The sequence below is a fragment of the Podarcis pityusensis genome, assembly GCF_964106645.2.
Source record: "Podarcis pityusensis genome assembly, chromosome: 5".
In the NCBI taxonomy this organism is placed as follows: Eukaryota; Metazoa; Chordata; class Lepidosauria; order Squamata; family Lacertidae; genus Podarcis; species Podarcis pityusensis.
The window spans coordinates 27,342,640-27,367,933 of NC_138032.1; the positions used below are offsets into that span (position 1 = coordinate 27,342,640).

Below are 25,294 nucleotides of genomic sequence, written 5' to 3' on the forward strand. Positions count from 1 at the left end.
CTGAGCCTGAGGTTGGTAACCAGGGGGCTGCTAAATCCAAAACTGGTGTGCAGGAGCCCCCTGGACCAGATCCCACAGCACTAGGGCCTATAGAACCAGAGCTGGGGCCCACATGGCCGTCTTCCCCTGGGCTTGAGGAACTGGATGCCTTCCAATCTACCTCATCAGTCCAACAGCACACCAGGCAGGAAGTGATGAAGAAGTGGCAGTCTGCAAACCAGAGGCCTAGCCCTTTATAGACTGCAGTTCTCACAAAAGGGGTGCAGCCTAGGAGTCTGGACTAGAGACAGGGGCTCAAAGGCCTCAGTCCACCTCTAGTCTTTGTTGGAGCAAGTGGCTCACTCAGAGCTCTCCATGGTGCTGCTACACTTCACCCTGCCTTGGGCTCCTTTACCAGATCAAAAATAAATACAAACTATAAAGACCAATTCAGGCAACAGGGTGCACAGTATGAGGCTGTCTTGCATTACGCCATACACATTTAGGGCTCACAAAGGGTACTGGAGATGGAAAACCTTGGAGAAAGGACACTTTTCACAGAAAGGCTGTACTTTGCAGAAAACAGCCCGGCCTCACAACACGCATGGGAACTTGAGCACACTGATGACGTTTATCTGCCTGGAATCTTGCCTTGGGATACCCGGCAGAAACACCCAACACAAGCTCAGCGCCAACAATGGGGGTTGCCAAGACAATGCATACACAGGCAAGTGAAGGTGGGGCGCACATATAGCTGCTGCCACTTCCTGGATCTCTACCTTGACTTCTGTTCAATAACAGGTGCTTGTTTCTCCTTCTTGCTGCCAATTGATTACCACGTCCTATTGCCACCTCCTGCCTGCGCCTAGGAAACAGCAGGGGGAATAAAAGGACTCTGGAGCCGATGCTTTGCGAAAGAGCATGTTGTATAGCCTGGGCCAGCAGCTCCCTGTTCAAAATATTGCTTCTATTCTGGCTCTGCTTCTGATTCGCTCTGGCAAATTTCACCACTATCTGGACACCTGGTAGAGACAGCAGGAAAACAGGTCTGCATCAACATCCTCAAAAGTGGATCAATATTTTAATCACATCACCCCAACTCTTGGTAATGTTGCTGCCCAAGTGAGCCCAACCCCTGGGGACTGACCAGGGCAATACCTGTTGAGAGTCTCACCCTCCACCAACTTGCCTAATGAAATCCCTTAAATCAGGGATGGAGATCGTGTGGGCTTCTCTTGGAGCACGAGACGCTCAATCTAAAGGTTGTGGGTTCAAGACCCGCTTTGGGCGAAATATACCTGCATCACAGAACTAGATAATCCTCCTGATCCTTTCCGACTCTACAATTCTAACCCCAGCCAGCATGGCAAATGAGTGATGGGAGCTGTAGTCCAGTGATATCTGAAGTGCCCCCCCCCCAACTCTGTAACCTTCCACGCTATCGAGTGGCAGCGTTTTCCACACGTTGCGTGTGTATCTAAACTTTTGTGAGGAACAACCTCCTGAGAGGAGGAGGAGGAGGAGAAGCCATTGCCTTTGAAACTGACCTGCCTCCTCTCACCGTAAAATTCCGGTGTGAGAGAGGACTCTTTATTTTTTAACCGTGAAGCAGGAGTTTGACTGGCATTCCCCCTCAAGAGCTCTCTCTCTCTCTCTCCACCATAAAGGGGAGGAGGCCGAAGGGGGCGGCTATTCTCTCCTCCCCTCGCCTTAAGGAACAAATGGGATATTCACGGCGAGGGAACTCCTCCAGGGGCAGCGCCGTCTCCTGCCTCAGCGAGCCGCTTTATAAAAGTGCATGCCCCCGAGCCAATCCCCAACCACGCCGCCGTTGCCCAGGAGCTGACGCGGCGGCCCCGACTGCGAGCAGGACACCATGAAAGCAGCCGCCTCGTGCTCCGTGGCCCTGGGACTCCTGCTGCTCGCGGCCGCGCAGCCCGCCAGCAACCGGCAGGCGCAAAGACCCAGGTAAAGCCCGTCGATGCAGGCGCGCGCGCCCGCGCGCGGGAGAGCCAGCGAGCAAAGAGCCCCCCGACGGGCAGAGGATCTCCCGCCGCCTGTCCGCTTCCTCCTCTTGCTTGGTTGCTCCTCTTGGCGCCGCGGCGCCGCCTTGCGAGCACGCGACGCGCGCGGTATCCATCCCCACGTACGAGCCCACCCAGTAACTGCGCGCGTCTGACTGGCCTCGCGAGGCGTGCAGAGTTTTCCGGGCGGTTAAATTGCCACAGGTTTATTAATTTGCCCGCTCTTTCCTGATGTTCGTTCTTGTTGAAATGTGCTGCGCCGATGTGCTTTGCGCTCTCTCTGTGTGTGTTTTCAAAGCATGGGAGGTCTCGCTGCCTCGGCCTCTTGTGGACGCCCGGGGTTTGTTGGTTTGCATCAGAGTTAGGAACGCTAGGAAGTGACCAAAAAGGAGTGCTTCTGAGCATGTGCAGATTGCATTTCCAGACCCTCCGAGTGTCCCTATTTTCCAGGGACGTCCCTAATTTAGAGAAGCCGTCCCTATTTCTGATTTGATCCTGAAATTTCCCGCTTTTCCTTAGGATGTCGCTATTTTCATTGGAGAAATGTTGGAGGGTATGGAGTTATCCGACCCCCTAGCCGTTGGAAGGCAATCCTATATAGGGAAGGGGTTGTCTTTTAATGTTTAATGCTTTATTATGTTTTTATATATGTTGGAAGCTGCCCAGAGTGGCTGGGGCAACCCAGTAAGATGTGTGGGGTAGATATAGTAAAATTATCATTATGGAATGGGAGTCCCTATTTTCAACGGAGAAATGTTGGAGGGTATGCATTTCCAAGTAACCCCAACTGCCCCTCCTGTGCATTCCTTAGGGGGAGTAAGGCGAATGAAAAAGGCATGGTTTCTATGCAGTCTGTTGAGATTCTTGCAAGGCAGAGGTTGGAGATGACCCTGGAATTCCTTTCCAGCTCTACAGTTCTGTGATTCCAGGAACCACAGCACCTCTTATTTTAAGCACAGCCTTATTGGCTATTGTCCTCTGAGATCATCATGCGTTTATAAGTATTCACAAACAGGACTGTTTTGAGAGGAGAAAATTACAGCGGACTAGTAGGGGCTGTCTCTGGTCTTTGCTGTGTACCAAAGCCGTTTTTTGGGGGGAGCTCAGGGATATATAAGCTTTAGTTCTTCTTTCAAGTTTTCTGACTGAGCTATGTTTCAAAGTTTTGTGCAAATAAGGAACTGGGAACTAGTAACCAACTTCTGAAGAAGAGCCCCACTGTTCTGTTCCATAGAATTAGAGGTGATTTACACTTAGATGGTATCCAGGTTTGCTACTTTGTTCACCACAGTGTCACCCAGTAAATATGGTGATGTCTGAATGGGATTTGAAAAAACACAAGTCTGCAAAGACCTGAGACACACAGTGGACAGATACCGCTATGAACAGCCACAGCTCTCCAGAGCATGCCAGCCACATGTTTAAGGATGCAGTGTTCTGTTTTAAACATATACAGCACACTGATAGCCACTGCAAAATATAGAGAGTAAGGAGTTTTACATATGCCATATATATATGTTGGTCTAAGCAAAAGGAAAATTATTTATTTTATTTATTATATTGATATGACGTCCTTAGACACACACACACACACACGATTTAAAAGGGCATAGATTGTTTAATTAGCCAAAGGCCAACTCGTTAATTAAATAATGAGTTTACAGGTCTCTTCATCTGACCTTTTTCCTTCACAGCTGTAATGAAAACCTGTGCATTTGTGAAGATTGCAGACAAATCTGTTTTGCTGCACAATACATTTGGCAGCCAAAGCTGTCAATCTGTTCCTAACACACACACACACACACACACACACACACACACACAGTGTAAAACAGACATGTGCAAATGGGGCATGCAACAAAATGTTGCAGCGTCTCCCACCCTAATAGGAAGGCTCTTGTTTTTCACAGTTCTAGGTAGCCACGTCCTCCTGTAGGGTGCATACTGTGTTCTATCCTATGCCCCAGTTTTCTGTTTTTCTTTTTTCAACTGACATTCAGCATTCCGAAGTTTGCATTGAGTGTGCTTGAAGGGCAGCTTTGCTTTTGAAACTATTATTTGAGCATCTGCAAACCCTGGAGGTTCCATCAATGATGCTGAGATCTCCCTCTTGTTTCTGGTATCCAGTTTTAGCTACAATTCTGTCAAAGCCACCTGAGTTTGCTGTTAAAGTGAGTGATGCTATCTACAAACATGATGGTGTGTTGTCATTTTCTTACACCATTGTAAGGCAGAACACCATGGTTGAAGTGATCTAACTTGTGTCAGTGATTATGTGAAGGACTCCCATCTAGAATCTGCAGAACTCCCAAGTGTGGTTCTCTTATTACAATGCAGCAACTTGAAGCCTTTTTGTCAGGAATGGGATGCTTTCGTGGACTGCACGCAATCCCTGCAGAATCCTTCAACATGGCCTGATCCTTTCCTGATCCCCCTTTCCATCTGTATGGCAGATGGAAGTAATAGCAGGAGACAACTCAGGTCCTTCTGTGTGCAGAATCCAAAGTGTTATGATAGTACAGGATTTATTTATTTTATACAGAGTGCTGCAGTTTGGGGAATAGATTTCTAAAAGTGACAAGTGGAACTTGCCACAGAGTGTTGCAGTATATCACAGGGATGTTCCTGTTTGGGGTCCCAGCCAGCCATGTCCTTTCAAAGGATACTTCATTCAATTCCCCCCACTCTCATTCCTCTCTGCATTTTCCCTTTTCCAACTGCACTCAACGTTACATAGCTACTAAACATACTCATTCCTTAGTTGGCAGAGGAGGCAGGGGTTGTTCCTCTTAAAATATTATCGTATATCTGCAGAGCTTATTGTTTCTACCTCCCAGAGCCTGCATTTTGGCTCCGATCCTGTTGGCACTCACTACCTGAGCTTGCTAATAGAGTGAGACAGTGATTGTCCAGCCTATTATTATTCTAAATTGCTTTTCTGCAAGATAATGAAAGGCAACAATTGAATTGTGCAGGCAATGACTGAACTGGTGATATAATACTGCTTCTGAAGGTCCGTGAGTCTTTATATTCAAGCTGATGAGTAAACCCACTGAGAATCGAATCGGTGCACCTTCACATGAGCCTTTTTCAAGGAATGCTCGATTCATCTGCTTAATCTCCACAAGTTACATGGAGCCTTAAGCTCTGTCTGCCCAGCTCCTCTTCTGTATGGATGGTAGATGTTGCCCAAAGCAGAGATGCTAGAGTGGAAGTCCCCTGCACCACACCATATTTATTGGTCTTTGTTTCTGCTTTAAACAGTAGGCCGAGAATTCATGAACTATCCAGTGCAAAAACACTTCTGGGGAGCATCAGAGCTAAATTTTATTAAATTTGCCACCTCAGTAGTTCAGTGACCTATCTGAATCTTGCACAAGGATAGGGAAGCCCTAGAAGCGGCCTCAGAACTACTGTCCGCCCTTCTAAAATTACAGTATTTATCAGAGACTTAGGGATACACCCTTTGACACATGAGACTCCAAATGCTTTTTCTTTAAATCCATCTGTACGGTAAATGTAAATCCTGGACTGAGTAGACGATTTAATTTTCAAGTGTCTGTCCTCTGCATCCTATTCCTCATGAGTCCATTCCCTCATGGCCCGAGAAACACAAAAAGAGGCTCCAGTAAGTTATATTCTGGGGTCAGCCTAGTGATATAGGAATGAATCTAAACTTCTGTCTTTTTAAAGCCTGTAATATCTGTAGGATGGGACGCGGGTGGCGCTGTGGTCTAAACCACAGAGTCTAGGGCTTGCCGATCAGAAGGTCGGCAGTTCGAATCCCCGCGATGGGGTGAGCTAGGTAAAAGGGTTACTGTTAAACCGCTCTGGTTTTTCAAAATGTAATATATTCTCATTCAATTTTGTGAGTAAACCAGTCGCATAAGATTTTCAAAAACCTATTTACTACTAAATTGCTGCTTGCTAGTTATGCCTTAATTTTTCAGTCATTCTGAGTATATAGCCTTGGTTTGTAAATTTCAAAAACGTAGGTGAACCACAAGGCTTCTGGTAAAAAAGAAAAGTAGGCCATGCAAGTGTGAAGTCAGTCCATTGCTGAATCTAGGTTATTCCTTCATTTGGCATCATTCAATTTTTTCAGTCACTTTTGTGCCATCTCCTATTCCAAGTTAGTCTAGATGGAGATGAGTCAACGGGTAAGTCTTGTCCAGTGACCTTGCTTTTGCTACTCCACCCAGCCATGAGGTCTGTTGGGTTTTTGCCTTTTGTTTACTGCTTGAAGACTTTGGTCTCATTTGCCTGCCTGATAATCTTACTAAGTCATGTCTGTACCATCTCTTCATTCTAATACATAGGATAATGGTCTTTTCCCCTCAGTACTACTGCAGGGGCAGTTATCCATCGTTCCACGTTACCTAAACACATTGAGTGCTGCAGTTATAAGATATTTCCCTTGCTCTCTCCTACCTAAGTCCTGAATTCCCAATATATCAGTTTCTCATTATACAAGAATCAGATCTTATAACCTTCCGTAAATATCCAGTTTCATTCTTATTCACTCTGGCTACTTTAAATAGTTCTCCACCATTTATCTCCCTTCTATGTTAGACCTTTTCTGGTTGTCCCTAAAGGTAATGGGACCCCTGACTGTTAGGTCCAGTCGTGGACGACTCTGGGGTTGCGGCGCTCATCTCGCTATATATTATCCATACACATTTAATTCGTGATTAATATTAACAGTATGCTACTCTTCACAAAGTGACGCGGGTGGCACTGTGGGTTAAACCACAGAGCCTAGGACTTGCCGATCAGAAGGTCAGCGGTTCGAATCCCCGCGACGGGGTGAGCTCCCATTGCTTGCTCCCTGCTCCTGCCAACCTAGCAGTTCGAAAGCACGTCAAAGTGTAAGTAGATAGATAGGGACCGGGCGGGAAGGTGCTGTAAACGGCGTTTCCGTGCGCTGCTCTGGTTCGCCAGAAGTGGCTTAGTCATGCTGGCCACATGACCCGGAAGCTGTACGCCGGCTCCCTCGGCCAATAAAGCGAGATGAGCGCCGCAACCCCAGAGTCAGTCATGACTGGACCTAATGGTCAGGGTCCCTTTACCTTTACCTACTCTTCACAAAGCAATTTAACCATAGCTAATCTAAAACAGAAGTGGGAGCTTCCAGTCTCCTCTCCTTGAGGCCATACCAGAGGGGAGAGGGGAAAACAGGGAGTGTGAGAGCCTTGAGTGGGGCTAGGCTCATTCTCCTACTAAACTATAGTCTAGCACTATGTCTGAACACAGCTAATGCATGTAAAGCATTTTTAATACTTGGGGGGGGGGGGGACTGCTGTATACACACATCAAATTACCACCAGAGACAACTGCAAAGTGCTACTAGACAACTGATAAACATCCTGTAGTTCTGCTGACTACCTTGGCAGTGGTGTGCATGAAAGAGCAAGATAGAGATGGGTGTTAGTTAAGTTTTCCTTGGAATTCAGCTATTTGGCATCTCCCTATGCAGAACAATCATTCTGTTCCTCCACACATACCCCCATGGCATAGACTTCATTACCTATCAGTAATGAATTGCACTCTATAGATGCCAGTTATTTTAGGCAGCTGTATTGTGTTACATTTTAAATAGTTTAATTCCTTTACACGGATGCTCTAGGAATGGTGTCAGCAGTACATATTAGATAACAGCCATTCTACTCCGCCTTTATAATACTGTCTCAGAAGTAAAGCTTTTCTTTGTTTTCCAGGTCTTTTAAATGTGGTGGAATTCTAAGCGGAGCATCGGGGTTTATTGGCAGTGAAGGATTTCCAGGAATCTACCCTCCAAACAGCAAATGTACTTGGAAAATCACAGTAAGAACTTTCACTGTCACAAAACACATTGAAAAAAATAACATGCAGTCCTTCTCTTGTTATGAAGTATGCAGTATGCATTCAAATCTGCAGTTCTCACATGCAACATTGACACTTAACTTTTAAGACCTTTGAACCTAGACACAATCTGGTTTCGTCATTTAATGTAGTTAAGGTCAACCAAGATCAAGCTATCTAATTTAACAGTTCTAGAAGGAGTCATTTGTCTCCTTCTGTTTAAGTTTTACAAGTGGTAAAGGAAGGCTAGAAAATCAATAAATTCACCCAATACAGGGATTGTAAGATAAATTGGAGGGGAATCAGGCTCTATACAACTTTACTCCACTCCTTGTATCCCATTTTTGTCTCAAAAGAACGGAGACAGGCAAAACCCAATAGTTGCTGCAGAGCAGTAGGCAAGCAGCGATTTAGTAGTGTTTTTTTTGAAAATCTTATGAGACTGATTTACTCACAAAGTTGAATGAGAATATATTACATTACAGTAAAAAAGCTGGTTATTATCTTTTTCTAATTTTAGAAGTTGGTCATTCAGCACATTGGATTGTAGACATGACACAGCCTATGAGTTGTAGTGCTACTACAGCTGTTACTCTTACCATCTCTCATAGAGTAATTTATAGAGCACAAAGCATCACATACCAGTGGTTTTAACACAATCCCTCTCCTTGACGGTGCTCAGTGATTTAAGATGAGTAATCTAAGAACACTCAGTACATACAATATATAGGAACATGACATAAAAATAGCATTCGAGTCTGTCATAAGTCTTTTACGTAGATAATTTAATATGTTCAGTAGCTGAAGTCCATTAAAAGGTTGGTGACAAGAAACCTGTTTTGAAAAATGTTCCCTATTAACTGGAGGTACTCGGTTCATTTTTCTTATAATGTTCTTTTATGGGAGGAATAAGGAATGAAGCATCTTCCAAGTGGGGAAAATAACCTTTTAAATACAAACAAATGGTAGGATTTGCATTTATGAAATACAGTACATATTAATGGGTTTGTTGTTGATCTGTGGCCATATACCACAAAGCAAAGGATGATGGTTTCTCTGCAATTATATGGATACGTGTATTTACTGATATATTATTATTATTATTATTATTATTATTATTATTTATTGAATTTATATACCACCCTATACCCGGGGGTCTCAGGGCAGTTCACAGAATAAAATCAAGATATAGAAGCACAAAATACATAATAAAAATAAAAACAACAACCCAATAGCTCCCCTCTCCCACAAAAAAACACATTTTAAAAGGGCATAGGATGTAAATCAGATCAAACAAATGCCTGGTTAAAAGGAATGTTTTTGCTTAACACCTAAAGGTGTATAATGAAGGCGCCAGGCGAACTTCCCTGGGGAGAACATTCCACAGATGGGGAGCCACTGCAGAGAAGGCTTGTTCTTGTGTTGCCACCCTCTGGACCTCTCAAGGAGGAGGCACATGAAGGAGGGCCTCAGAAGATGATCTTAGGGTCCGGGTAGATTTTGTTAAGGGGGGCTGAGAGGTATTAGGAGACCCCTGTTCCACTCTGAGAGCTACCATTCCCAGAGCGGTTTAACAGTAACCCCTTTACCTAGGTAACTCTGAGAATTGTAGTTCTCTGAGGGGAGAGGGGTCTTCTAACTACGCTCGGCAGCTTTAACAAACTATATTTCCCAGGATTCTTAGGGAGAAACCATGACTATTTAAAGTGGCATGGTACTGCCTGCCCTAAAATGTATAATATAGATGGGGCTGTAGATGAGAATAGAAAAATATTTCCTTCCCCAATAAAGTTTTTAACCTTAACACCCTATAGCTTAACAGTTATCGTTGGGGCACCATAGCAGAGTTTCATACAGTGGCATCCAGCAGAGTTAGCATTGAACCAAATTTATTGTGGTGTCATAATAAGCAGTGTTAAACTTTAGCTCTGTTGCCAGAAAAACTCACAGCCCATTGAACTCCTTAACAAGGTGTGGGGAAAAGCAGCTACCAACAGTAATTTAGAGACAGTGCTGTGATTCTGTCATCTGTTCACTTACAGTTGTGAATGCAGTTGGAGCTGCAGATTAGGAACTGGGAGTAGGAATCAGTTACTTCATAAATGTGAATGAGCAGCAAGAGATGTTTTGTTGTCTGTAAAAGAAGAGAGTTGACATATATGCGTAACAAGATATTAAGCTGACTGGCATTTCTCTGCCTGTACTCCAGACATCAGAGCATGGGCAGATTAGAAGCAAATTAGTCATTACTGTCAAGAACACAGACAGAACATGAAAGTCATTAAATTAACCCATTGAACTGAGACATTATCCCCATTATGACTCAAATGGGAGCAGAATCAGACCCTGACTAGCTGAATTCAACACCCGAAAAAAAGATTAGTTGGGTGATCATTGGGTGAGGTTTGCTCACATAGATTTTTTTTTCTTTTCCTGCTGAGACAGCACTAGAAATAAATATTTTTGTGTGAAATTTATCACCACAAAAACTGCATTGCTGTACCCCACTCACAAAAACAAATCCTTGTGCGTATTCAGTGTTTTTGGAACCAAGCCAATATCTGCACTTGCAAGTTGCCCATTCATAAAAAAGTTACAGCATCTGGCTTTCTGCAAAACATTTCAGACTTGGGAAATGTTTATATACACTCATACATATAAAGGTTTCTTTAAAAGTCAAGCAGTGTGGGGTAGAGAATGGGGCTGCATGTTGGAAATAGAGAGCTTTCACTTCCCCCCCATCTCTTTTATGGTTTTATTAAGTCATATCCATGACCTTTGATTTCCCTTCCATTCCGTGGGATTCACTGGAAGCAAAGTTTGAGATAGCTCAAAAGGTTTTCTCAAGTTAGTAGTGTGTGCTTTGACCTCTACACATCCAATTTGTTCATGCGAACCTCCACTGCCAACCACCCCACCAATCCCTGCAATACCTATCACAATTCTTAGGTTAACACCTTCTTTTTAGAAGCCTCATAGTATAATGCATACATTTGTTTTCAAACTGGCTTCACTCAAAACATGTTTCCCTTATCATGAACCTAAGAGATCTAAAAATAAAAAGTTCTTAAAAAAAACCAGTAGCTTAAGATTTTGAATTCACTCTCACAATTTTGTACTCTCTGAATGTGTGCTCTCTTCCATTCTTTGGTTCTTTATACTCTTCCCTCCACCCAGAAGCCTCTTCTAGTCATTGAAGGTAGTTGTCAGCACCTTGGGTGAGCAAAAGCAGCAGTCAAAGGATCATGCTGCACCACAATTTCCAGCTGTGCAGCAGCTGTATACTGGTGGGTGCACTACCAGGGAGCAAGAATATAAAGCGGGGAGAGGAACTATGTATGCACAACAGTCAGGGAATCTGGGAAGCTTTGGTTGGGAAAATAGCCTTCTTTTCCCTGGAAAGGGAGGAATTGGTTCATTTGTTCCCTAGAGAAAGGGTGGGGGAGAGAGAAAGAGAAACTGCAGCTGTTTTATATGCTTCTTCTGTGGCTGGCAAGAAAGGTTGGCAAAAAAACTACATTTGTTAAATAATCAAATGGGATCAGTGTGTATGTGGGGTTGTGGGGAGGACATCTATCTAGTCAACATTGCCCAAAAGAATTGGTCTGGCTACCTTGCTACAATTGTCCCATGACTCAAACCTCAGCTGTCTGACTGTGGTGAAGCCAAGGGGTCATGGTTACAACAGATGCCTCATCCAGTCTGGGTGGTGGTCCTACTCTTACCATCTCACATGGCTGCTGAATACAGCAGCCACTGGGTAGTTCTTTATAAATGCATGTAATCTAAAGGATTGCATCAGCTCTACAGATGTCTTTTGAAACTTTTTGGCAGGGGCCTTCCTGCTGTATCCACTCATCAGCATATCATTTTAGATTTGTGCATGCAAAAAAAAACAAAAAGAAAAAAAGAATAGCCTTAATATTTATAGTATTGTGATAGCAGCTTTCAGAGTTCTAAGACAACATTTATGGTTTCCTTAGGAAATGCTTTATTACTATTTCTGTTGCAGCTGTGAAGTTTAATAACTCATTTGGTTCCTTAATTTCAGTCATGCAGTTTCACACATGAGCCTTTTGCTTTTACTACAGCTCTATTTGAAAATACTTAGGAAACACAAAATCACCCCCAGTTAGCAGATTAACACAGTCGTTAATGCTGTGGACATAGGTAGTCCAGATAAGAGGTAATAGTTGAGCATGATTTATTCTCTTGAAGGAAGCACAAAGGTATTAGCAATTGCTTTATCTTGTGGGTCCCCGTGGCTGCTGTGATTTTCCCCCCACTAAGCAGGGATCATTCACAAGCAATTATGCATCTTTACATTCAGTAAATACTGAACCATAGAGCACCTAACTTGGATGGAATCTCCATGTATTTAACAGTAAAGCATGGGTGCTTGCATATCTCTATCATACCTACAGAGCCATGCAAAGACACAAGCCTTATGCAGAAACATGGTGAAATCTTTCAACCCACACAATCAGTCTTTCAAGGGCAATGGAGGAATGCAAGCACTAATTCTGTTCAAAGTGCACACTAGAGAAGGTGAATTGGCAGTGCTCTGTAGACTTGGAAGGTAGGGAAGAGGAGAGGAGCAGAATGTCTTATTTGTGTAAACAGAAGGGGAAACATTTGGGGGATGTTATATGAGAAGAAAAGGGGTTTGAGAAGGACTTTATATTATCCTTGTAAGATATAAATATATGTAGAGAGTAAAAGTTACACCATAAGGTCAACATGTAAACCCCAGACTGTTAATCTTTAGCTTCTTTTCTTTCTACAGGTTCCCGAAGGGAAAGTCGTGGTTCTTTCCTTTAGATTCATGGACTTGGAAAGTGATAACTTATGCCGATATGACTTTGTGGATGTGTACAACGGCCATGCAAACGGGCAGCGTCTTGGCAGGTTCTGTGGCACGTTGAAACCTGGTGCTCTTGTGGCCAACAGCAATAAGATGCTGGTGCAAATGATTTCAGATGCCAATACAGCTGGGAATGGCTTTGTTGCAAAGTTTTCTGCAGCAGAACCACATGAAAGAGGTATTCTGCAAGTTATTGAAGCTTAAGGTGATAGATACACTGAGCTCTGTACTTTCATGTAAGAATCTTCGGGGGGCGGGGTTATAAAAAAAAAAGTATTTTATTATTTTCTTACATTATGAAGGAATCTTTGTAAAGCCAAAGGGATTCATCTATAATTGGAAGCCATTTGCTAGCCATCTAAAAAGGTGAACTACATAAAACAATGCATTTGCTCTATAAAATTTGAAGTAAAAAAAACCCCCAGTAATATGGAAAGGAGTGCATTGTGTGATACGATTTCAGTGTTTCATCGAAATTTAACATTTTGCAGGCTGGGATTATAATGTTCTTTATATGAGAGTTGGGCAAACACCACATGAAACTCTGGTTTTTGGCCTAGCGTTATGTTGTGTATTTTTAGGAGACCAGTACTGTGGTGGACGACTAGACAAGCCTGGGTCCTTTAAAACTCCTAATTGGCCTGATCGAGATTACCCAGCCGGGGTTTCCTGCTCATGGCACATTGTAGCTCCAAAGAATCAGGTGAGCTGTGTTCACACATATGGCCTCTGCTTTCATCTTTCCTATTTGCAAAAGCCCTCTGATTCCCATCTTTCCTTCTAGCTTTATTCCACCTGAAGAATTTCTAGCATTCACCTCTTCCAGATGCTTCCTGTCAGCGACTTTCAACCCCATCTTAGCTCACAGTCACAACCAGACCTACAGCATCTATGAAGTAGAGCGGGGGTCAGCAAACTTTTTCAGCAGGGGGCCGGTCCACTGTCCCTCAGACCTTGTGGGAGGCCGGACTATATTTTGGAAAAAAATATGAACAAAGTCCTATGCCCCACAAATAACCCAGAGATGCATTTTAAATAAAAGCACACATTCTACTCATGTAAAAACATGCTGATTCCCAGACCATCTGCGGGATCCGGCCCCCGGGCCTTAGTTTGCCTACCCATGAAGTGTAGTAGAGCAATCAGAAGACAGTGGCTACTTACACTCTGATTTAGGCTCAGAAAATGGCTTACACTCTGATTTAGGCTCAGAAAATGGCTACTTTGAAGAAAACCCTGCTCACCAATTAGCAGAGCTGAACATCTGGGTATTATATTGATTGCTGAGTTGCCAGGTGGCATGAGAAATAATGGTATTAGCAGCAGCACAGTGAGTTTCATGGGAGATGTTCTGAGCATTTATCTTCTCCTGTTACGTTGCACTGCAAGTCCCACTGCATAGGAACATGTTCAAATTCTGATAATACATTTAGCCTATTTAATCCTGATGATAATTTTTCATTTGTTGTGCAGCTGTGTGGCCCTTGTAAATAAGACCTGCTTTCATCAAACATGTAACTGAGACACACACAAAATACAGCTAGGGTAAAACTAGGTTTCATTTTCAGATTTCTACGTCTTATGAAAACTGTTCTCTTTTTAGGTAAGTTATAAATTATGCCTATGCACCTGACAAGAGAAATCATATTCTCACTGTTCATTTCCCCCTCTTTACCTGTTTCCTTTACTGTTCTAGTGCACCTTTGTCTAGTGTTTTTTTTTGTGAACATTTATTTCCGTTAACTTGCTCTAGTTCAGCCTTTTAAAAGATAAGATTTTGTAGGAAAGGAAGGATTGTTGGGTTAAAAGACAGCAAGAAATACAATATATTTTCTCATTAAATGCAGTGTATATGAACAATTTCTGAGCACCAAAGTGAATAACAAATGCTTTATTTTCAGTTTAAGAACATTATGGATTTTCTGTTCAAAATGATTGACTCAATATTTCCTCTGCATGCCTACCTAGAACCAAGTAGGGGCACTTGCTACACTCCACGGTCTCTAAATATTGCCACACTCATTCAATTCCCTTTGCTTTTTCCACTTTCAGGTTTTAATTCCCTAATCTATTTGCTCATTCTATCATTTTCTTAATCTTAAGGATGCTACCATTTCATTTCTTAGGACTGAAACCACTTTGCCTTGTTTCATATCCATTTGTCAGTCACCCCATATTAGTTCTACCTAAGTGCCTTTTCACACTATGGCAGGCTACTCAATCTTTGCTTTCTCTCTTTTTTGTTGTTGTTGCCTAGGTTTCTGCTCCATAAAACTATATTATGGCAGGAGGCACTTAGTGATTGAATACCTTTATCTTCAAGCATATTTGGTAGGTTGGCTGCTTTTCATATCTACTTTCTGAACCCTTGTCCATGCCACTTTGAGTTGCCTTTTAATCCACTTCTCATGACCATAATCCTCCAAATGAAAGAGCTGGCCAAGATAAATATATTCTTCTGATCCTTAATTTTCTCCCACCCCCTGCATTGATCAGGATAATATTTTCTTGAACTTGGGGCTGTAGATCAGCTTAGTCTTTTCCTGTATTCATCTTTAATCCACATTCCTTGCTTGCTACATATGGCTCATTTAACAATTTATGGATAGCCAGCGATTTAATTGAACGTGATAAATTACAAAGCATTTGTGATTGCTCTCATTATTGCCAAACGTGCCTGAAAATCTTTTCAAGCTCTTACTGAATTATACCATCCCATTAGTGTACTCTTCACCTCTTGGGTTCTTATTCTTGAGAAACTGTATTTGCAAGTGCTTAAAACATCTAACCATGTACTTATTCTCAGTATATTCCAGTAATGTACTTATTCTCAGTATATTCCAGTAATGTACTTATTCTCAGTATATTCCAGTAATGCTTCTTGTGAAGGTCAATATCTACCAATGAATCAATGCCTCGTTAGCTCACTATTAAACTCTTGCTGCATTTTTATTTCACCTGGATAGCATCAAATATTTAAACGAATCAGGAGAAAATGGATCTCCCAGCCTGCTTTGATTTATAGAACTGTTATTGTTCTGCCTTTCCATTAAAGCCATTATAGGCACAGGAAAGGAAAACATCTTATTATTAACATGGCATAAGTGTAAGCTTATAGCTATTCCTCTCAGCACTTGTACCCTGTAGTTGATGGGGCGTTGCCTTAGTACAAGGGGTAGCCACACTCCTGTTCACTTTTACAACAAAAATAGTAATTGGGACATGGAAAGCCTAATGGAGAAAGTAAGACTCTTTAAATGCTATGGCATTGTTGTCAGCAGAAAGAGCGGCACTTGGTAGTATTCACCAACTTTTTTTTAAAGACAAGACTAGTTTACTCATCCTTTGGGGGGGTGCATTTTCTAAAGAATTTGAAATAAAACTTTACAAGAGCAAAAAAACAGGATCAGTGGAGAAGTGGATATTGTGTCACTTGCACACTAGTAACTACCAAACTAGCAGTGCAGCTTCATGAAGAACCTCAATTTTTCCGTAACAGCAGTACCTCTTACAGTGCTAAGAGAAGTGTTAACTTGATGGTCCCACGCAAGAAATGAGCAACTAATGCACAATAAAAAATCAACATCTGAAAGAAAAAGTGGGTGGGGGCTTTTATTCCTCAAACAGTTCCCTTTCAGCAAGGCTTTAATCTGAAGGGCAAACTATGCTTTTGCTTGGTGCAGCTGGCAAAATTTACTTTTTAACATGCACCTGACTGCTTCTATTTTCTTTCTATTCTTAATTTCTATTCTTAATTGAGCATTGTTTCAGAATATCAAGGGGTCTTGATGCAACATGAGATAGTCATGATAAAGCAAGGAATTAAAAGAACGGCCTATATATACATAAAATGTTTGGATTGAAATTACATGGAACTAAATAATAAAAAAACACACAGGAAAAATACCAATAGAGATTCACGTTATTGTTTGGGACAATACTGTAGTAGGCTGTTCTGTCACCCAACATATTACGCTCTCTGAGAAACATGTTATCATCTTTGTTCTTACTGTCAATATAGACACATCCATTACAGCTATTCATTCACTCATTTATCATCTTTGTTAACCTGCTCTTTTACTAATAGGTCAATAAAGTTTTTTTGCAAACCAGTAATTAAAATTTGTTTCTACTAAGCATAGCACAGATTAAGCATGGTTTGTTCAGGTTCAGGCAACCCAGCAAGCAGCAGTTGATTTTAAATGGAAGCAAATTATTCTGAACTCCTTGCAGCTGTGCTTGAGGAAGAGGGAAGACAGGAAGAGCCTGAGGCGCCCTATTGTTTAGCATTATGTCCAGACCAGGCTATTATATTAGCATTTGTCTTCCAGGCAATGTGTTCAAGTAAAATCCCATGAGATGTTGTTAAGAGGGGTTAGAATTCCATACACAGTATTCTCCTAAATAAGCAGCAGGGTTGAGTTATTTTTATATATACAGCCTTGGAAAAAAATTATAAAACCCATCTAATAACCGTGAAGCATTCCACTGGCCATGCCAATTAGCTTGCCGGACATGACTTTCATTTTGTTTTGCTTTGTACATATAATTCACTTAATATGGATATTGCCTTCAAGGATTTGTGTTTTAATTTTTGCAACAGTATTTGAGCGGCAATATCATAGCAGCTTTCTGTTAATATTGTTGTTTCCTCCTTCTTCTTTTTAGCAACCAAAATTCATCCTTATTACAAATACTTATCCAGAGTTTGATCTTATGTGGTGTTCAACCCACTAGTCTGAATTCTCTGTAGCACGTCCTTATTCATTCACAAATAGCAACTGTTATGATGCATGCCAGGCCTTGTTCAGGTCCCAGGCTGTGCTTACAAGAAAGCAGCATTCTGATATTGCTTTGTCCACAGCCTGCTGTGGACTGAGCCTTATATAGGAGCAGGAATTCTCTCTCTGTTGTAAGATCTGCCTTTATTGAAAGATGCTGCATCAGTTAAAGGCAGAGCATGTACCTAGGGTCCCCTGTGCCCTTGCAGGGAGCTGCATCGGCACATACACACCCCAGAAAAAAACACTTTACCACAACAGCCACAACAGAAATTACTGCATTTTATACAACCCAAGTACTTGAAGGGTCTGGAGTGAGGGCAAGGCTAGGAGGACTGGCCAAAAAATCTGCCATGGTGTGAGAAGTTGGGAAGCTTCTCCTGTGTCTGATCTCGCTGCAACAATGGTATCTCATTGCCACACACATATGTATGCCATGCACTCTAGTCTCCAGCGATCTCCCTTCATACAGCCTTGCCATTTGTCCTTCCACTCAGCTCCCAATTCTTGTCTAAACTCATGACCATATGTAACTGGAGACATATTTCTGGGCTGATTTTTTGCTCCCCACCCGCCTGGAGGGCAGTTTCACCAATCTCTATGTCTGCCTCAGGGGCTCAACCCACTCCAGCAGTCATTTACTCTGACAGGTGGAGTCTGACTAGGCCTTCTGTGGTGGAGCCCCTTGCCTTAAGAGAGCAATGCGACATCCTCAGTTTGGTGGGGCAACAGTTCCATGGGCTCATCTTGCAGACTTGTTTCTGGGGCCAGCCCTGCCCTACATGCAATTTGCGTTCTGACACAAAGCCCTTGATCTCCTAACTGGAGATGGGGAATCTGATCCCAGGGTCACGGCAGCTTTAATGTACTACACGAAATGTTTTAGGACCATCTTTTTAAGAGTCTTTGAGATGCTGATTAAATCCAAGGTGCCAAACTGGAGGGCCTCTGAGGATCTTTGTGGTTTTAGGGTTTATTGTGAAAAGAAGTAGGCCTTTAAGTAGATTCTTAATTTCCCTCCTTGCAGCTAATAGAGTTAAAGTTTGAAAAATTTGATGTGGAGAGAGATAACTACTGCAGATATGACTATGTGGCTGTGTTTAATGGAGGCGAGATTAATGATGCTAGGAGAATTGGGAAATACTGCGGAGACAGTCCACCAGCGTAAGTAATGGTATTTGTTTCATTTAAACTGCTGTTTCTATGAAAAGATGAAAACTGGATAGGCATGGTTGTTGTTTCAGTACAATCCCATCCATCCTGTCCTTTCATCCATTCATCTATTTATCACTTAGATTTTCATAACTGATTTTCCTTTCCTTAAAATTTACTGTAGCTGCAAATTGGAACAACAAATTACAGCTTTATTATGTTAAATAGCTTTGCTGGCTATTTAACAACCAGTTTTACCACCCTACATTTCTACGGGTGGAAGGGTGGGTTAAAATTTAATAATAAATAAAAATGATAGTGTAGTTTTTTAGGAATCCTGAGTAAGTATGCAAGTTAGATGACATACAAAGATTTTCTTTTATTGTGCGTTGTGTCATATTGATGTATGCAATTGCATTAAAGCACAAGGTTTTTGCTAGCATTTTTCTTGCTGTTTTATACTTGTGTATTTCAGTGAAGTTTAATAAAGAAATTATTTTTTTAAATCTATTAGTGGGGAAAGTAGAAAGTCCTTATGAAGATAATCTCAGTACCATGGGGGAAATAATTGTACATACAGATCCAGGTAAAGGTAAAGGGACCCCTGACCATTAGGTCCATTCGTGACCGACTCTGGGGTTGCGGCGCTCATCTCGCTTTATTGGCTGAGGGAGCCGGTGTACAGCTTCTGGGTCACGTGGCCAGCATGACTAAGCCGCTTCTGGCGAACCAGAGCCGCGCACGGAAACACCGTTTACCTTCCCGCCGGAGCGGTACCGATTTATCTACTTGCACTTTGACATGCTTTCGAACTGCTAGGTTGGCAGGAGCAGGGACCGAGCAACGGGAGCTCACCCTGTCGCGGGGATTCGAACCGCCAACCTTCTGATCAGCAAGCCCTAGGCTCTGTGGTTTAACCCACAGCGCCACCTGCGTCCCTTACATACAGATCCAAGCAGCATATAAAACTCCAGATGGGAAGGTTGATCCTTAGCTGTGTATTGCAGTGCTGATGGACATTGTATTGGGTGGATGGCCTGCACACATTTGCATCTTGATGCTCATGTGCCTCCAACCTCCACTGAGTTGCACCATTTTCTGTGTATATCTGTCATCTTACTAGCATGCATTTCATCTATTATGGACACCTTTTGTGAAGGGTTTCCTTTCTTCCTTGCACTGCAGAGCTCAAATTAAGGTGGCAACCAAGTTTTCCCGTGTTTCCCATTCCTGTGGACTCTGGGGCTAGTTAGGAATGGGCTCAGGGTTCCAAATGCATGAATTTATTTTCCAAACTTGCCATTATGAGTTTTGTCTTAATCACTGATGCAAATTTATGAAGAATTGACCTGATGAAGTTCTACCAAGGGAGTATTTCTGAATTAAATCTTAAATCTACAGGACCTACTCCTGTTCCTTAAATTTAGCATGTGCACAAAACATTTCCAATGTTGTAGAGAGTCAAGACAAATCGTATACAAATCAGCAAGTGGACTAGTGGATGTATTATAACATTTCATTTTAGATCTGCTTGTTTTTTGCTTAACATATTTGAACGTTACTATTTTCCTGAGAGCTTAAGTACATATTTACCTGGAAAAAGGTTCCTTAAGGACTTGTGCTGCTTACTTCACTCTGAAAACATAGCCAACTGCATATTTGGTAACAGGAATCTTTATGCTCCATGTGGGGGGGAAATCAGATTAACAAAGGCAGACTCAGTTTTCCATTCAATTTTAGTAAGGATATTTACACATATAGTCTGTTTGTGTGGTATGCAGTGCTACAAAATCTGTTGGCTGCATATAGTTCAACAAGCAATAATATAACAACTACAAAAGACCCTCCTAACATGAATGATGCATTGTTCTCTTTCAGGCCTATTGTATCTGAGAGAAATGAGTTACTTATTCAGTTCTTGTCTGATTTAAGTTTAACTGCTGACGGCTTTATTGGGCACTACAAATTCAGGCCCAAAAAAATACCTACAACCGCATCACCTACTACTGCAACCCTCCCTGCCACCACAAGTAAGTCTAAACTCATTGTTTAATCTTTATTGAAGGTGTTGGTAGAAAAGGCAGGGAAGCTTCAGGATCAGCCTTAATTCTTTTTTAATTTTTAAAAAATCATCTTATTGTAAAGAAGAGGCTGGGGAAAAGGGTTGCTTTGATTAAATCAAAGTAGGAGGACCTTCTATTCTGAATGCTCATGTGTGTAGTGATGTCACATTAGTCTGGAATGTTGTGATTTTAATGAGCCCTGTTGTCTTACTTGCCGAGGTGTGTATAGATTGTCATAAACAAAATGAGCATAAAGAAGGCTGATGGTTGGTTGGTTACTTAGAAGATCTGGGAGTGTAGCATGACTGATAAAATCATAATAGATTAGGGACCTCTTTTCCTCCTTGACTGCAGTTTGTTTCAGAGTTAGATATCCAGAATATCATCTGTGCCACCATGAATGTGAGGTTTGATCACTGACACACATTGTACAACTCTGTTAGAGCTGGAACTGCAGCAAACAGCAAAAGTACATGGCGCAAATACAGAATATTGGTTTCTTTGAGGTACGGTGTGTCTGGATTATGTGGGGTTTTTGCTTTGGGAATGTCAGTTCTCTCTGCATTTAATAGAGTAAACACACAGGAAAAATGAAAGTCTCTTTTAAATGACTTCTGAAACACTCGAACTGACTTCACTAACTCTGCTTTCTCGACCTCTTTGGAGAAGCGGTGAAGCCTACAGTTGCCCTGTGCCAGCAAAAATGCAGAAGGAGCGGAACTCTTGAGAGCAGTTACTGTTCAAGTAACTTCGGTAAGAGCAAGTATCTTTCCCCTTTCAACCAGTGACTTGGGCATGTATGCTTAGTTTCATGGGAGGGTCAGAGCCACTTATTTGTAAACTACCATTAGTGCACAAGGAAATTCTTTCAGATCATAGTACTTGCATCTCTTATACTGTGTCTATGACTCAGTTATATGCCTTCAGATGTTTTACAGAGAAGACAGTGTGGATGTTTGTCAGGGGAAAAAACTGTTCCAGTCTAAACAAAACTGAACAAACAGAAAGCAAACTGTTGCTCTATGAAAGTGTTGATTCAGTGATGATGCTGGCATGTTGTCTTCTTGGAACAGCCTGTATTCCTTATTCACTGTGACAATTTTGTTGTATGTACTCCTGTAATTCTGGTTTCATAATACTTCTTGGAAATCCTCTGCAATGCAAAAGTTGTTCATTATGGTAAAGGCCTGTGCATCTTCTCCTTACCTATTTAGATATAAAACTGTGATGATTGATAATATTTGATTCAAATTGTTAGTTGCTTTAACTTGCGCAGGGCAACCCAAAGCAACTTACAACCCAACATTTATATGTGGTTGTCTCAATGCAACCGGCCAACGCAACTAGCATAATACTTAGGGGCCAACCCAAACTCTTCTAACTCTGTAGCCCAGCAGGGCCTTGCTGCACATTGTGGCTGTGGCAGAAGTTGGTAGGAACATGCAGATCACTATGCCACCCTGGACCCACCACCAAACTGTACCTAGCCTACTGCAAAGTGGGGGTTGGGAGACAGAAAGATGAGTGTAAGATACTGACTCCACTTCATGTTAATGTTACAGCATCTCCAAATTACAGTCCTTTTAAGATTCTGTGAACCATCAAGGTGGCCTTGTTAATTTGATGGTCAGTCAATATCCCAAACAAACAACTCACAATAAAAAAGGACACTTGTTTAACTTACATAGCCATAGCCAAAGGACATACTTGTTTGAGACTTTTATCTTCTGTGCACGTAAAGGTGAAGTGGTCATGTAACTGTTTCATTGTGTTCCAATCACATTCCAGTGTATTAATCCTATATATTTCTTTTATCTAGTAATAACTGGATCCATTATCACAACCAACATTAAAGGTGGAAGCTTGCATGCAACGGTATCAATTATTAACGTCTACAAAGAAGGAAATTTAGCGATCCAACAAGCAGGCAAAAATATGAGTGCCAAGATCATTGTTGTTTGTAAACAGTGTCCTCTTATCAGAAGAGGTAAGTGATTAACAGAATTCTGCTTTTTGCAAATTACACTTATTTTCTAATTACTTCTTTAATTTTCAATAACTTTCTCAGGACACTTTATTCAGAATCAGATTGATCCTTTATAGAACAAAATGTCAAAGCAAACTATCCAAATATTACCTACTGATGGGTGGTTTTTTAAAAACATACTGATGAATGTTTGAGAAAATTCAGAGACCATAACAATTTGATTATAGAACTGCTTCTCTGAAAGCTCTTCAGTTAATCAAAATTAGTAAAATACAGTGGTGCCTCGCAAGACGAAAAGAATCCGTTCCGCGAGTCTCTTCGTCTTGTGGTTTTTTTGTCTTGCGAAGCAAGCCCATTAGCGGTTTAGCGGATTAGCGCTATTAGCGGATTAGCGGGTTTAGCGGATCAGCTGATAAGCGGCTTAGCGGCTTAGCGGATCAGCTGATAAGCAGCTTAGTGGCTTAACGGATCAGCTGTTAAGTGGCTTAGCGGATCAGCTGATAAGCGGCTTAGCGATCAGTTGTTAAGCGGCTTAGCGGATCAGCTGATAAGCGGCTTAGCGGCTTGGGAAAAAGGGGGGGGGGAGGAAAAAAAACCCCGCAGGAACTCGCAAGACATTTTCGTCTTGCGAAGCAAGCCCATAGGAAATTCGTTTTGCGAAGCACCTCCAAAACGGAAAACCCTTTCGTCTAGCGGGTTTTCCGTCTTGCGAGGCATTCGTCTTGCGGGGCACCACTGTAGTGCAAATGAGTTGAATGAGAAGAGAGGATTGGTTGCTGAATCTGCTATTATAAAGGTCATACCTCTGTAAACCAAGACAAATCTAGGATAATGGTAGACATACACACACCTTTAAAACTGAAATATGTTGGGGGGGGGGATTTGGATTCAATTTACCAGTTTACCATCTACTTGCATTAAAGCAGTATTTGACTCCTATAGGCAAATAGAGAAGGCTTACTGTTTTTCATCCATATCAATCAAACTCAATGTAGAAAAGCATACTCAGTGTAGATCAGGCATTAGTGGGGCATAATGAAAATTAAATAAAAGTCGTTTTTTCCCAACATTTTAGTGAGCACCTGCTGATTAAAAAAATTAGACAAGGTTTAATGTAACAGTGATTGCACTGCTGTTAACTTTTTAACAGTTAGCTTTATGCCTCCTTATCACCTCAAAGTGAAAGGACCTGTTCATAATCTCATCTCAATACATCCTAATATTCCCAAAACATCCAACCCTATGCCGTGGATACCTTCCACAACTGAACTTATTCTTCCTTAAAGGTAAATGTTCAGTTTCAAAATTAATTAATGTTCACTCTAATCCAGGAATACTCTATATGGTGTCTTCCTGATTTTGTTGCACTCCAACTTCCATCAGCCCCATCTAGCATGGCAGTGTTCAAGGATGGTGGAAACTTTGGTCCAGTAATGTTTGGAGGACATCACATTGGCAATTCCCTGGTCTGGTGTTTACATTTCTGAGTAAAGTTTGATCTGTTTCCCTTTCTGAGAGGAGAAACCAAAAGATATTACACCCTGAAATCTACATATTCAACTAAGAGATTATAAAAGCTATGGAAGGCCATTGGCCATTTACAACACAGATATACAGGTTTATTCAGTGATTACACTATAAAAATTGCATGAAATAATATAGCTGTATTTTCCAAATTGTAGAATCTGTTCCACTATTTTTAAAAACTCTTCCCCTCTCAACAGGTCTAAATTATGTCATTATGGGACAGGTAGAAGAAGATGGCAGAGGTAAAATCTTGCCCAGCAGCTTTACAATGAGTTTCAAGACGAAGAACCAAAAGATCCTGAATATCTTGAAAAACAAGCAGTGTTGAATGTGAATTTTTGCAGCTGAGTCCTGTCATCTATCCTCCAGAATCTCTCTTCATGCAAATAAAATGGGAGATTTTCCAGGAACGTAGTGTACTTTCCGGAATTTTTCAACCTTGTTTTCCCCATAGACTGATGTTGCAAAAATCAAAAGAAAAATACATGATTGCCAATTTTATCTTTCAAAACCTTCAGCAACATCAGCCAGCCTGTACCATACCAAATTTTCACTACCGTGAATTTCTTAATTTATACTTTTCTCAGAAGGATTTTTTTTTTTTTAAATGACTGATGTGATGAAGTGCAATATTTATAGTAATTCATTTTAACTTCGTTTTCCTGTTTCCTTGCAGTATAAGCTACACTTAATAAACACTTCTAAAAACTCAGTGGCTTCAGTGTTGGGATTGGATATGGAAGTTCCAGGTTCAAATTCACTTGGATATGATGTCCACAGCGTGACAGTGTTTGCACATCGTGGCAAACCATTATTAAAGGGTTACTGTGACTCAAAACCATTCCTTCACTTTTCCCCTGGTGTGAGCAGGAGCAACAAACCATGATCCCCACATCACGGCAGTTTATTTTGCTTCCAAACGAACTGCATTCTAAAGCCAAGGTTTGCTCTTCACTTATAAGGATTGCTAATCTGGGTAAAACAACTGTTTGTTGCTCAAACATGTCCTAGGAGAAGAGTAAGGGAGGAGCAAAATCTGCATTCAAAGCAATCCATTAATTACCATTTAACATGAC

At 41.6% G+C, this 25,294-nt stretch overlaps 1 protein-coding gene across 2 annotated transcripts; it reads left to right on the plus strand.

The window, feature by feature from the left end:
* The first annotated feature begins 1,696 nt into the window (after nucleotides 1–1,696).
* On the plus strand, nucleotides 1,697–24,820 carry PCOLCE2 (procollagen C-endopeptidase enhancer 2). Of its 2 annotated transcripts, none has more exons than XM_081008196.1 (9): nucleotides 1,697–1,947; nucleotides 7,721–7,826; nucleotides 12,631–12,886; nucleotides 13,290–13,411; nucleotides 18,517–18,653; nucleotides 20,520–20,671; nucleotides 21,371–21,457; nucleotides 22,524–22,691; nucleotides 24,416–24,820. In XM_081008196.1, exons 1-9 carry the CDS (start codon nucleotides 1,856–1,858, stop codon nucleotides 24,544–24,546), a joined length of 1,251 nt encoding a protein of 416 aa, XP_080864322.1. In that variant the 5' UTR covers nucleotides 1,697–1,855; the 3' UTR covers nucleotides 24,547–24,820. The 2 variants fall into 2 exon arrangements, with proteins under 2 accessions (XP_080864322.1, XP_080864323.1); XM_081008197.1 differs by having other exon boundaries at nucleotides 1,700–1,947; nucleotides 21,374–21,457.
* The last annotated feature ends 474 nt before the right edge of the window (nucleotides 24,821–25,294 follow it).